Here is a 12,436-nt window from a genome sequence, read left to right as displayed (position 1 = left end):
GACTGTTTGGGGCTGAAAACAGGGCAAAAACCAGTAAATACAGCCTGCTGAATTTACTGTTTTTGGGCAGGAATCAGAGGGTTTATGCCAGTGCAAGTGAGATCCAGCAGGGGAATTGATTTCGCGCAAGTTTTGGGGCTATTATGCTGCCAAAATTTGGCCAAATCAGGTAGTATCTAGTGTGATACAGGTAAAGGATTCCCAGGACTCTACTTTGTAAATTTACCCTCTCAAAGAATAAAGAAATACCGAAAGAGGAGCCAATTTTGGGGCCTACAGGTTGTCGGCGTCTACTCTGGGCATTTTAGCTTCTGAGCCGTGTGTGTATTCAAGTGTTAATTCCCGTCGCAGGTTTCCTTTGCAAAGTGCTCTGTGTGTGTCTAAAGTAAAGAATTACGGGTGAAAACCAACGCCTACCGCCCCACCACGGGTTGGTTTCACTATACATGTCTCTAACAATACACACATTGAAAAGCACATGTTTTTCAATTCAATTAAGGAAATTTCCAATTCAGTGCATATCTGTTCATAAAGTCATTCCACAAATTACTATCATCTTGTCAATACCCTAAAATCTCAACGAGAAATTAGTGACTTTGTTCAATCTAGGCAATCGGTGACAAAGGAGTAGAGTAACTCCCCTCTCGTGCAGTCCGCACCGCACCACATTCAACCTACTGATTCATCGATAACTTTTGGCATAGACACTGCTAATAGCCCCAAAGCTTCAAGGTACAACTCTCTTTGAAGAAAATTTGCAAAGTTCTCCTCCTCCATCCACTTTGCATCGAGGGCCAAAAATGTACTCTTGACCCAAATTATCCGGTGGACCTAGCTTACCTTTCTCTTTTATCCGTTGATTTCCTCTTCTTCCGAGAGTGCTTCAAGTCTTTCATTATCTGGTTCATCTTCTTTCAAGTGATCTCTCCAGCTCTTTTTGCAAGTACAATTTCCACTTTTATGCACTCGTCTGTCCTCTCAGCTTTCGTCCCGACCTGAGAGGAGAATCAATGGCCTCTCGCCATCTTGCGTGAATCTCATCCATCGGGTAAGTCTTCAGATGCTTCATATATTTCGGGTTCAAGAAATACTTCATTAATCTTTTCACACACGTTCAACCTGTAGTTGACATTTGTACTCCGCTCTATCAAACTCCCCCGCCATGTCCATGGCTGGCGTTTCAAGGTGGCTCTCACTCTGTGGTTCTTTCATGGCTATATGGCCCTTAAGACAGAGCGATGAAGACGAGAGCACACCCGATGCGCAGTAGACTAAGGGTGGAGTGGCTAATAAATCTGGGGCAGGGATGCAAAGATTCCTTGCCAAACAAAATCTTGACTGCTCTGTCAGATTCTCCTTGAGAACCTATGTGTGTTGTACAAGAGATCGGATCCTCCATAGAAGAAGAATCTTTCTCAACTCTCATACCATTGTTATAGCCTTGGACACTCCAAGCCAGAAATCAATAGCAACGCACGAACAAAGACTGCAAATGACTGAACTTTACTAGAGAGAGAGAGAGAGAGTTCCACGCCCAAAAGCTCTGGCCCAAAGACTAGTGCCCCTATCGGTATTTCTTTATTATTACGAGTTGCAGAGTACAACTCCCAAGGGTCCTTTGCTCTGTGCAACACTTGAGGGTCCTCTGCTCTCAGACTCTGCGTCCAGATGCTCCGCATAGTGAGGCCCTTGGGTTCTTTATAAATAGCACGAGGGTTGCCTAAAGGCAAAGTCCCAAAAGTAGTTTCTCTCAAAAGCACTCAACCCCAAAAGCATCCGCTCCCAAAGCTAGCGCTCGAAACTGCCCAAAGTTGCTACCGTGATTTGCGAAAATCCGTACAGCCTGCCACATGGCACCAACAACGCAAAACGCGGAAAATCCATATAGCAGCTACCACGTCAGCCTCCGTACACCATGCCACATCAACATGTTAGCTCCTTTAGCGGAAATCATCCTCAGAGTTCAAGCTTCGGGAATTTTAGGGTTAGGCCCCTCGGCTCGTGCTCAGAAGTTCTCTAAGTTGGTTGGTTCGGCTTCGCTTGTCCACTCTGCCATTTCTCTTCTAGTTGGGCATGCCATCTCATCACTTTGTGACAGGTTTCATAGTCCCTTGGCTTTTGTGAGCTGTTACAAGAGGTTTTTACGCCACCTCAAAACAACTATGAGTGACAAGCCCTTAAAAATAGTATGTGCAAAGCTTATTTATGTAACGCCTTGACAAAGAGATTACTTATAAAGACTAGGAGAGTCTAAAACCCACCTTGAGTTGAGAACCATGTGACATAGAGACAGGAAGAAGCATTCGTCTTTGAATCATTTCGAGAGAAGTTTCAAAACGTTAGAAAAATTTCCTAAGTTTCTTCATCTAAGAAACGAGTTTCTTGGCAACTATAGATGAGATGTGAGGTGCCTTTTGGCCTCCCAACTATTTCCCTAGTGCCCGGGTGGCACGACCACTGGCTTGCGCTCGATCCAAAATGGCATCGCTGTATTAGCCAATCATCTATCAGTCGGTTACTTCGGGCCTTAAATGTTGTGCTATTGCGTGCACACCATTTATATCCACCAACTTTGCTACTTATAGTTCTTTATGCATCTGAACTTCATTCTATGCAACAGGCCCCTTCTACTAATGGAGACTTTCTTTTGCGAAATAAATCTTACTCTACTATCTGGCTTTTTATCCACAAGCTTTACTACTTAAGTTCTTTTTGCATCTGAACTTCACTGTGTGCAAGAGGCCCGTTCTAATGGAGACTCTCTTTTGCGAAACAAAGCTTTCTCTAGAGATGTTTCCTTGTAAATTGTCTTCAACGAGATGATCTCCCGGTTGGCGGAGATTAAGCTGAGGTTATCGGCTCTCTTTTTATCCCTCGCGGGGTTAGCGAGATGCCTAGCGGTTAGCAGACGCCTCGCGGTTAGCGAGATGGGAAGGTTGCGCAAATTCGCGGCTAGCGAATAGCAAAGGCTCTGTTGGTTAGATAGAGAAAGTCCACAGATAACGGCAATTCATAAGAAATTGGAAAAGTTATTTTGTTGAAATATAGGATTGTCTTCATTAGGCCTTGTTTGAATTGTTTTGGTATTGTTTGAAGGGTTGTATAAAAGAATATGTGTCTGGAATTAATTAAAGAACACTCTTTGTATATGTAAAACATTGTGATAGTAATTAGAAAACAAGAGCGAGTGAGTGTGGTGTGGAAAGTGGGAGACTAGTATCCTAACAGATCAGGTCTACGGATGGGTAGACCCGATTAGTCGGGTACTTTTCACAAGATTATTAGTTAGTTAAGTATAAGTCTCATATCACACCTATGATTTATGAATGGCGGCCGTGCCTCTTAAACGTGGGAAAAAGGCATTGTTTATAGATCTTAAATATGTCAATGAGATTTTATCTTTGTGATATATAGGAATTAGCTCCCATTAAAATCCCCTTGATTATCGACCTGGCCTGTGGTGTATGATCCTTATGTCCACCATCACGATGGATAGAGGACTTCCTCTCTTCTATCGCTCGTATCTCTACTTCTTGGAAACGGAGTAGAGTGTCGTCAACGGAACTTGAGAATAAAGGAAGGCCATCTATCAAGTCGTCCCAATCTTCTCGGGGTTGGGAACTTCACATTGATATACAACATTGAGATCCTATTTCACGAAGAAGGAAACACATGGACTATTATAGCCGCGCCCCCCCTTGGTTGTCACTATGAGGCTACCATCAAACTCTTTCATGTGGTGAAAGAAGAGTGTGAGGTGTGAATTACTAAGCTCCATATACCACACACTCAAGGGAGCAAATTCAACCTGTGTGATTAAAGATGTGGAAGTCAGGGATCACTTTCAGACACCTTGCAGATGATGACCTTAGTTATAGGTCACATTCTATGAAAAGGATCAAGAAAGCTGCAAGTCTCATTGCACATGTTATTGCTGCAGCATGTTGCAGCTGTTCATGAATTTGGTATAATAAAAATGTGTTCCAAATTGAGACACGTTCCATCTCTTTCAGCCCTTACAACTTAAATCAAAATAATAGATTGAATACCTTGGGCATTTTTTGCAGCTACATTTGCTCCCGCATCCATTAACAAGAATACAATTTCCGTGCAGTTAAAGACAGCTGCCTGTGAGTCAAAAGTGAGATGATCTTTAGTTTGCTGGTTACAAGACTCTTCCGAACCTTGATATCTGTGGTTCAATATTACTCACTAAATGAAGCAGCGACATTCCTTGCTTGTCCCGATAATTTGGATCAACGCCCTGCAGATGTCAATAACATTTTGTCAAGGACTTTATCACGCTCATCACTACATTTATACCTGGTCCTCCAATCTCACACATTACAGCGCATAGAGAAAAACTTTCCTTACAGTTGCTAGGAGATCTTTTACAGCTGCCGTATCCCCATTCTTTATAGCTTCCCAGATTCCCTGATGTGAAAATCAGCATACAGTGAACGTACAATGAGCAATACTTCAAAAGAAACTCATGTAAGCCCCGTCATACCTCTCCGGTGGATTCGTACTTTTTGACCATAAAATGGCCTCCATCATTGCTTGATTTTGCGGTGGAAAAGAACAAACTGCACATTTGCAACTCAATTACATCCACAAAAGGCCAAACAAATGATGTGCACGATTGTCATAGTAAAACAAAACCCTGCAAGCATGCATCCACCAGCAGAACAATGTATATGCAGAAGCAGACATATAGAATAATTTACTGAACCCCATAAAGCCATTCACCAAACATTTTGCAAACGCAAGTACATGGATATGTAAAAGTAAATATACCTAGCCATCATCCGCCCATTGGAACACATAATTAAGCATGTCTAACCTTGGAAGCTCATTGCCATAAGATGGCCTTGTAGGAATTCTCTTGACTGAGGAACTTTCTTCAGAGGGTATCGCAGGTAACTTCTTTGAAATGACTGGTATGACCACTGGTATATCTGGGACAACCTGCAGCGATAAATCAACTTGGCCCCATTCAAAATCGAGCGGCAAGTTGAAAACCGCAGCAATCAGGTTCATACACAATACACCACACACAGAGAATATGCATAATTCTAACCAAAAAATGTCTACAGACCGGTGTCCCACTTGGTAGTTGGCATATGCAGAGAGGCATCCCACAAGTGCACTCCTGCAACTGTGCCACTGGAGCTGCTGAGGCAGTTTCCTTGGCAGGAAATGGGCTATCATCAGATGAAAGGTTTAACCTGGCCAAAGAATCTGTAGCTATTGCTTTATTGATAGCCGTGGGCACGCCTCCTCCACCATTGATCCTATAAAAGCCCCCCAAAAAATAAAATGCACTTTGTTCACTTATCCTACTTCGACAGACAATTGTAGTAGAAACTTACTGTTTGGTTCCTTGGAAGCACTCATCACAGACTCGGACAGCAGATTTGACGCCAAACTGAGGCAATGCCTGTAATATTATAGCAACAACTGAAGTCCTTATTTTGTTTCTGGAGAACAGCACTGGTAACTTGAAGGCTAAAGCCTGAAGGATACCTACCATCTGATTGGAAGAATGTTCATTGCAGAGGCTCTTTCCGCAACATCTGCAATGGTGCTGTCAGAAGATATATTTAACAGCTACATGATTACTTTTAACACCAAATATATTTGACTGCAATGTTGCTTAGAATCCTGATGTTACAAACAGTTAAATTTGGCAATATTGCACAAAGCCATTAATAGTTAAACATGAGTGTAAGGTCGTTAGACACAAATAAAGGTAGGTAGACACATAGTACCTTTATTGATGACAAAAGTAACATCAATTTCACCCCAAAAAAAAGGGTGGTGGCAAAAAGTACCTTTATTGCTATATAGATGACCTTCCAAAAGTAGACCTGTGAGAGACTCCAATGTGGGGGGGGGGGACGGCATTTGTTTTATCTTGAGAGGTTGATAAGATGCAAACAAACCCAAAACAATGATAACGCATAAATGAGGCGATTTGAAAGTGACCAAGCTAGATACGGCATGATTCATAAGTCTTAAGACTTTACGTAAGGTTGATATGTTTTAAACTGAATAGGCCCAAGTGAAGAGAGCAAGGACTGTAAAGACGCTCAGGACAGAGTCTACTACCCTGATTTCCAAACCATGAAAATGTAGCCATTTTGCTGTTTATATGGAGATTTCCATAGGAAACCACGTTTCTAAGGAGAAACGCCTAAAGTTCCCATGCTTCCCAAGTATTTACTATTCGAGCCCATATCATAACTTCTCTTTGCTACTATGTCCCTGTCACGTGCAGTGGAAGGGTTGATGGATTTTAACTCGGATCTAGTACTTCGCACAAACACAATGTTACTTTACTTGAGAGAAGAACACAATGAAGAGAGAGGCAAAGAGAGACGACACCGCTTGTCGGATCCCAACCACCCTCAAGGCTCCCTTGCTTTGTTGCCAGTGCAAGTACTCAATGGCTAAAATGTTGACAACTAAGTGCTCCATGTTAATGATCTGCGAAAACGCTAGATAATGATGTTGATGCAACAAATGATAGGGCTGATTTGGTGCAAAACATTGGCTGATCTGATGTAAACACGCTGGCTGATCGGATGCAAACACGCTGGCTGATCTGATGTAAAAATGCTCGCTGAGCTGATGCAAAAACTCTCGCTGATTTGATGCAAAAACGCCAAGGCTGATATGCTCATGCTTAAGGTGCTGGAGATGGAAATGCTAATGGATGCTGAGGGAAATGCTAGGGTATTGATCTTTTGATCTTCTAATGCTCCCAATGGGGACCAAGGGGTTGCTTTCACGATTTGCCCTACCTACTTTTTATAAATGTCATGTCAAAGTCACTTACTAATAAATGACTTAAGTGATTGTTCATATGTCACGTGCGCACTTCACTTGCGCCACGTGGGCACCCTTCTGCCATAGTCTAACATGAGTCTTAGCTTAGGACTGAGCTTGGCACCTTTGTGAGCCTCTAGCGGGACGTGCATGTCCAGGCCAGTCACACTTGCGTACCCTCTCTTGCACAAGAACAGTCATTTCATCATCCAGGCATTTTACCGCGTGAACCACCTCTTATAAGTCATTTTATTAAAAGTGACTTTTGGAATTCTTTTTGTAAGTTTGTTGAAAAAGTAGGTAGGGCAAATTGCTAAAGATCTATAAAAGAAACCATTGGGCACTCAATAGAAGCAGAAGAAGCAGGGACACAAGGAGGCAGACACCCAGCAGGCAGGCAGCACCTCAGCAAGAGCCCTAGCGTTTTCTTAAGAAGAAGAAGACCCAGATCAGCCTGGCGCTTTCAGTTTTCAGCCTTAGCCTCGCGAGAACCCGCTCCCACCTGGTTGCAGATCCTCGCCAGATTCCCCATCTAGTCCCAGATCAGCCTAGCGTTTTCAGAATTCAGCAAGATCAGGTAGCGTTTTTGCATTTCAGCATTAGTACGACTCGGCGGTTGCAGATTCAAGCGGCAGTGCTGCCATAGTAGCAGATCCATAGCAAAACATCTAGCGTTTTCAGTTTTCAGCATTGACACCGTCATCGTCAACACCATCATCGACGTCGACGTCGTCATTGTCATCGTCATCGCAGACGACGACACCACATCGTCATCGTCACAATCACCGTCGTCGTCGTCGACATCATTGTCGTCCACATAGACTAGCAGTACCTGTCTTCGACACAGAACCGTCGTCGACTTCATCATCTTCGACACAAAACCGTCGTCGACTTCATCATCTTCGATACGGAACCGTCGTCGACAAAGACCCTTGGTACCTCATCGCCGACTTCGTCGTCTTCGACATAGACCTCGTCGTTGACCTCCCCGTCTTCGCATAGAACCCACAGTACCCCGTCGTCGACATCATCGTCATCGACAAAGACCCATCAGTACCTCGTCGTCGACATCATCGTCATCGACAGAACCTCAGTACCTTAGTACCCCTTCAGTACCTCAGTACCCGGTCCCCAGCATCAGTACCCATTAGCATCAGCATCATTGTAGTAGCATTGTGCAAGAATAAAGAAAGTACTTGCTCTGGCAACAGAGCAAGGGGTCCCTTGAGGTTGGGACCCGACATCCCTGTGTCGTCTCTTTTCTCTCTCTCGTTTCTCTCTTTCTTTCAACTCACTTCAGTTCTTTCAAGTGAAGTAAAGTGTCCCTTGTGTTTGGGTGTGGAGTACTAGATCCGAGCAAATCCTTATTCTCTTCCACTGCACGTGGCATTGGTATCAGAGCTTTATGTATGCTTCGGCTTCGCGAACTCAAGGGAAGAAACATCAAGAGCCAAGAACCTCAAGAACTCGAGAACCTCAGAACTCAAGAACCCAAGCAAGACCAAGAACCCAAGGAACCTCTCCCAGTTTTTTTTTCCTTAAGAATCTTTGAGTCCCGACCATGGACTTACCAGATCCCATCTTCATTACCGTGTCTTTGAAGGAAGATCGACATCGGATACACGAAAACCCAAATCTTGAGTACTAGGATCTACTCGCCTTGTATGCGGATATGGAAGGAGTTGGAGACATAATCTCTAACCTCTTCTGCATTTATATTCGCATGTAGCATGCATCCATTTCCCTCGTCATTGAACCTTTGGAAAGGACTCCTGAACCAAACTTCAGTCCATCAGCACCGGTAATGTTTTCACCACAGTTAGTGTTCGGGGAACAGCTCTTGCTACAGCAGGCAGAGTCAGCACTATCTGGTATAGAGCCCAGGCTGATATTCGGCAATCATAGTAAGGTTGGACAGTGCCCCTTACACAGTGTTTGCATCACCGGCAGTACCCACAACACCCGCAGTACCATCAGTCCCTGGTTTCGAAGGAATTTTCATCGGTGATGCATCCACAGTATCAGAAGCATTCATCAGTCAACATCAGAAGTACAGAAGAAGTTCGGTAGCTATGCCTCACTATTAACATGGAGGATGTCACGTGCGCACTTCACTTGCGCCATGTGGACACGCTTCTGCCATAGTCTAGCATGAGTCTTAGCTTAGGACTGAGCCTGGCACTTTTGTGAGCCTCTAGCGGGACGAGCATGTCCAAGCCAGTCACACTTGCATAACCTCTCATGCACAAGAACAGTCATTTCATCATCCAGGCATTTTACCGCATGAACCACCTCATATAAGTCATTTAATTAAAAGTGACTTTTGGAATTCTTTTTATAAGTTTGTTGGAAAAGTAGGTAGGGCAAATTGCTAAAGATCTATAAAAGAACCCATTGGGCACTCAGTAGAAGCAGAAGGAGGGACACAAGGAGGCAAGCAGGCAGCACCTGAGCAAGAGCCCTAGCGTTTTCTCAAGAAGAAGAAGACCCAGATCAGCTTGGCGTTTTCAGTTTTCAGCAGACAGCCCAGCGTTTTCAGTTTTCAGCCTTAGCCTCGCGAGAACCTGCTCCCACCCGGTTGCAGATCCTCGCCAGATTCCCCATCTAGTCCCAGATCGGCCTAGCGTCTTCAGAATTCAGCCAACGTTTTTGCATTTCAGCATTAGTGCGACTCGGCGGTTGCAGATTCAAGCCGCAATGCTGCCACAGTAGCAAATCCATAACAAAACGTCTAGCGTTTTCAGTTTTCAGGCTTCAAAGGTCCGCAAGGCAGCCACTTTCTTGACAGGGAATGCGGGACAATGGTGGACAACTTTATTGCTTCAAGGGCAAGCTCCGTCCACATGGATTTATTTCAAGCAGATTTTTGCAGCAACATGGTTATCTGATGATTTCGAAGCAGATGTCATGACAGAATGGCACCAGCTTGATGCTACTACTTGCAAGAATCTGGATGACTACAATCGGAAGTTTTGGAAAGCTCTACTTCCAGTAACTTCTTATAGGTTTGTGCCATTGATAGAACAGATTGAAAAATATTGTTGTGGCCTACCCAAAGGATTGAGAAAGTACTGCGCGAAGACCAAAGTCACTACTTTGACGCAGCTCATCGAGGTAGAAAACACTGGCAATGGTTTGCTCAAGGGAGAAAATTGTGAATTCAATGCTGGCGTCAAGGAAGGATCGGCCGAGAAAAATTCAGCGAAGAAGTATGTTAACAAGGAGGTTCCTAAAGTGACTCAGGAGCCAGCCAACGCAGGGAAAGGCAAAGCTTCGGCTGAATCAGAAAAGGGACCAGCAAAGAAATGGAAAAGACGTTTTCCTCGCAAGTCTGAAGAGCAAAAGAAGGTCCTGAGGACAGAGAACAAATGCTTTATTTGTGAGCAGCCTGGCCACATTGCTTACAATTGTCCTACAAAGAAAAGGCCAGCTGATTCTGAAGACAAGGAGGACAGGAAAGGAAAGAAGCCCATGGCTGGTCTAGTGCCAGATATGGTGGGCGACAAGCCAAATTCAGATGCAAGTGAGCTTTGCAGAGCATGGGGAAAGGTCAAGGATCAAACGGTGCTTATTTTCTTTGATCCAGGTGCCAAAGCCAACTTCATTTCCCCAAAATTGGCTTCAAAGTTGGGAATCAGACTTGAAGAGATGGGGTATACAGCAGAGGCAGGTTTGGCATGTCCTGGCCATACAGAGGCTGTGACACCCATCATTGGAAAGTTGCGTCTACATATCCGGTCCTATGTAGATGCTGAAGAATTTTACATCATGCCACTGGACGGATGTGATGTGTTGTTAGGTATTCCTTGGTTGTTTCGTGTACAGGGAATCATGGATGCCTACAACAAAAAGATCACTCTATAGAGCAGGGGAAAGACTCACATTCTGGATCTAAAGCTTAAAGGGGAGTCTATTCCCACTGTATCAGCTTCAGCTATTACTTCTGTAATGAAAAAGCATCTTTCTACGCACTTGGTTTTTGCACGTGAAGTGTCAGATTGTGATGAATCAAATTTATCTGTGCTAGATAAAAAAAGGTCAATGTTTTTACAACAGTATAGTGATTGTTTTTCCGATTCATTACCGTCTCAATTACCGCCAGAGAGACCCGAGGACCATGCGATAGATTTGGTGCCAAGTAGTAGCCCACCAAATAAGCCTCCGTACAGGGTTAGTGCGGCTCAACAGAAAGAGATAATGGGCCAAGTACAGGAGCTCTTAGAAAAGGGGCTGATTCAGCCCAATTCATCTCCATTCTGTTCTCCAGTGTTGTTGGTGCAGAAAAAGGATGGCTCATGGCGTATGTGTATCGACTACCATGCACTGAATAAGAATACCATCAAGAATAGGTTCCCTATACCTAGAATTGATGATATTATGGACAAATTAGGAGCAGCAGCTATGTTTAGCAGGATAGATCTAAAGAGTGGGTACCATCAGATCTGCATTAGATCAGAGGATGTGCATAAGACTGCTTTTAGAACGACGTTTGGCCTTTACGAATTTTTAGTGATGCCCTTTGGTCTCACAAATGCTCCTGCTACGTTCAATAGGATGATGGACAGAATTTTCTGTCCACACCAACAGTTTGTTGGTACATTCTTTGATGACATGATAGTCTACTCAAAGAATGAAGAGGAGCATAGGCATCACTTGGCCATTGTGTTTAAAGAGTTACGCAGTCATAGGTTGCTCATCAATGCAAAGAAAAGTGAGTTTTTTCTGGAAGAGATTCACTTTCTAGGACACATTGTCTCAAAGGATGGTGTCAAAATGGATCCTGCAAAAGTTGAAGCGATCAAGTCATGGCCAGATTTGAAGACGGTGCATGATGTCCGAAGCTTCTTGGGACTATGCTCCTATTACAGAAGGTTTATCCGAAATTTCGCAGAGATTGCTTCACCTTTACATGCTCTTCAAAAGAAGGCAGTCACCTTTAGATGGACACAGAAAGAGATTTCAGCTTTTAATCTCTTAAAGGAAAAGATGACTTCAGATCCAGTCATTGTGTTGCCAGATCTTAGGAAGTCATTTGTGGTCCAGTGTGACGCCTGTGGTAGTAGCATTGGTGGAGTGCTAATGCAAGATGGCAGGGTAGTAGCCTATGAGAGCAGAATTTTGCAAGGGCCAGAGATGACCATGCAGGTCTATGAGAAAGAGTTACTGGCTGTGATTCATGCGCTCTTAAGTTGGAAACACTACCTGCTAGGTGTAGACTTTGTTGTCCAAACGGACCATCAGACCTTGCGATATTTCTTGACACAGACAAAGCTATCTGAGAAGCATATGCGATGGGCAAATATCTTGTCCATGTTCCACTTTCAGATTGTGCATGTGGAAGGCAAGAAGAACGTTGTGGCTGATGCCTTGTCAAGGAAGCCACAAATTTCAGCTGTGTCGATTCCTTATCATCATGCACTTGATGATATGAGGGAACAGTATGAAAATGATGAAGATTTTGCAAGGGTCTTCTAGCAGCTAAGGGATGGACAACGTCATGAACACTATCTTCTCAAAGATGGGTTCATGATGATGCATGGCAGATTGTCTGTCACAAAGCCATTGCGACGCAAAGTTATAGAAGAGAGTCATGTCCCACCGTATG

General features: G+C 43.9%; 1 protein-coding gene across 4 annotated transcripts in view; it reads right to left on the bottom strand.

Annotated features, from left to right (window-relative positions):
• The window catches only part of LOC147465806 (Ankyrin repeat family protein), a 70,180-nt gene that overhangs the window by 28,488 nt on the left and 29,256 nt on the right, over window positions 1-12,436 (bottom strand). For 2 of the 4 annotated variants that reach the window (XR_015189454.1, XM_086522068.1), the window contains exons 2-9: window positions 5,531-5,587; window positions 5,373-5,440; window positions 5,099-5,294; window positions 4,844-4,968; window positions 4,511-4,586; window positions 4,375-4,434; window positions 4,214-4,264; window positions 4,050-4,128 (exon numbers count right to left, since the gene is read on the bottom strand). Coding sequence is in view for 2 of the 4 variants with exons in the window: in XM_086522068.1 (XP_086378194.1) it covers window positions 4,050-4,128; window positions 4,214-4,264; window positions 4,375-4,434; window positions 4,511-4,586; window positions 4,844-4,968; window positions 5,099-5,294; window positions 5,373-5,440; window positions 5,531-5,587 (712 nt within the window). In the remaining 2 variants the exon portion in view is untranslated. Of the gene's footprint in view, window positions 1-4,049; window positions 4,129-4,213; window positions 4,267-4,371; window positions 4,435-4,510; window positions 4,587-4,843; window positions 4,969-5,098; window positions 5,295-5,372; window positions 5,441-5,530; window positions 5,588-12,436 lie in introns of all 4 variants that reach the window. The other 2 variants (XR_015189456.1, XM_086522081.1) reach the window with 2 other exon arrangements.

The sequence above is a fragment of the Adiantum capillus-veneris genome, chromosome 1 (genome assembly GCF_014529385.1).
Source record: "Adiantum capillus-veneris isolate H3 chromosome 1, ASM1452938v2, whole genome shotgun sequence".
Lineage (NCBI taxonomy): Eukaryota > Viridiplantae > Streptophyta > Polypodiopsida > Polypodiales > Pteridaceae > Adiantum > Adiantum capillus-veneris.
This window is presented reverse-complemented; position numbering and strand designations above follow the sequence as displayed.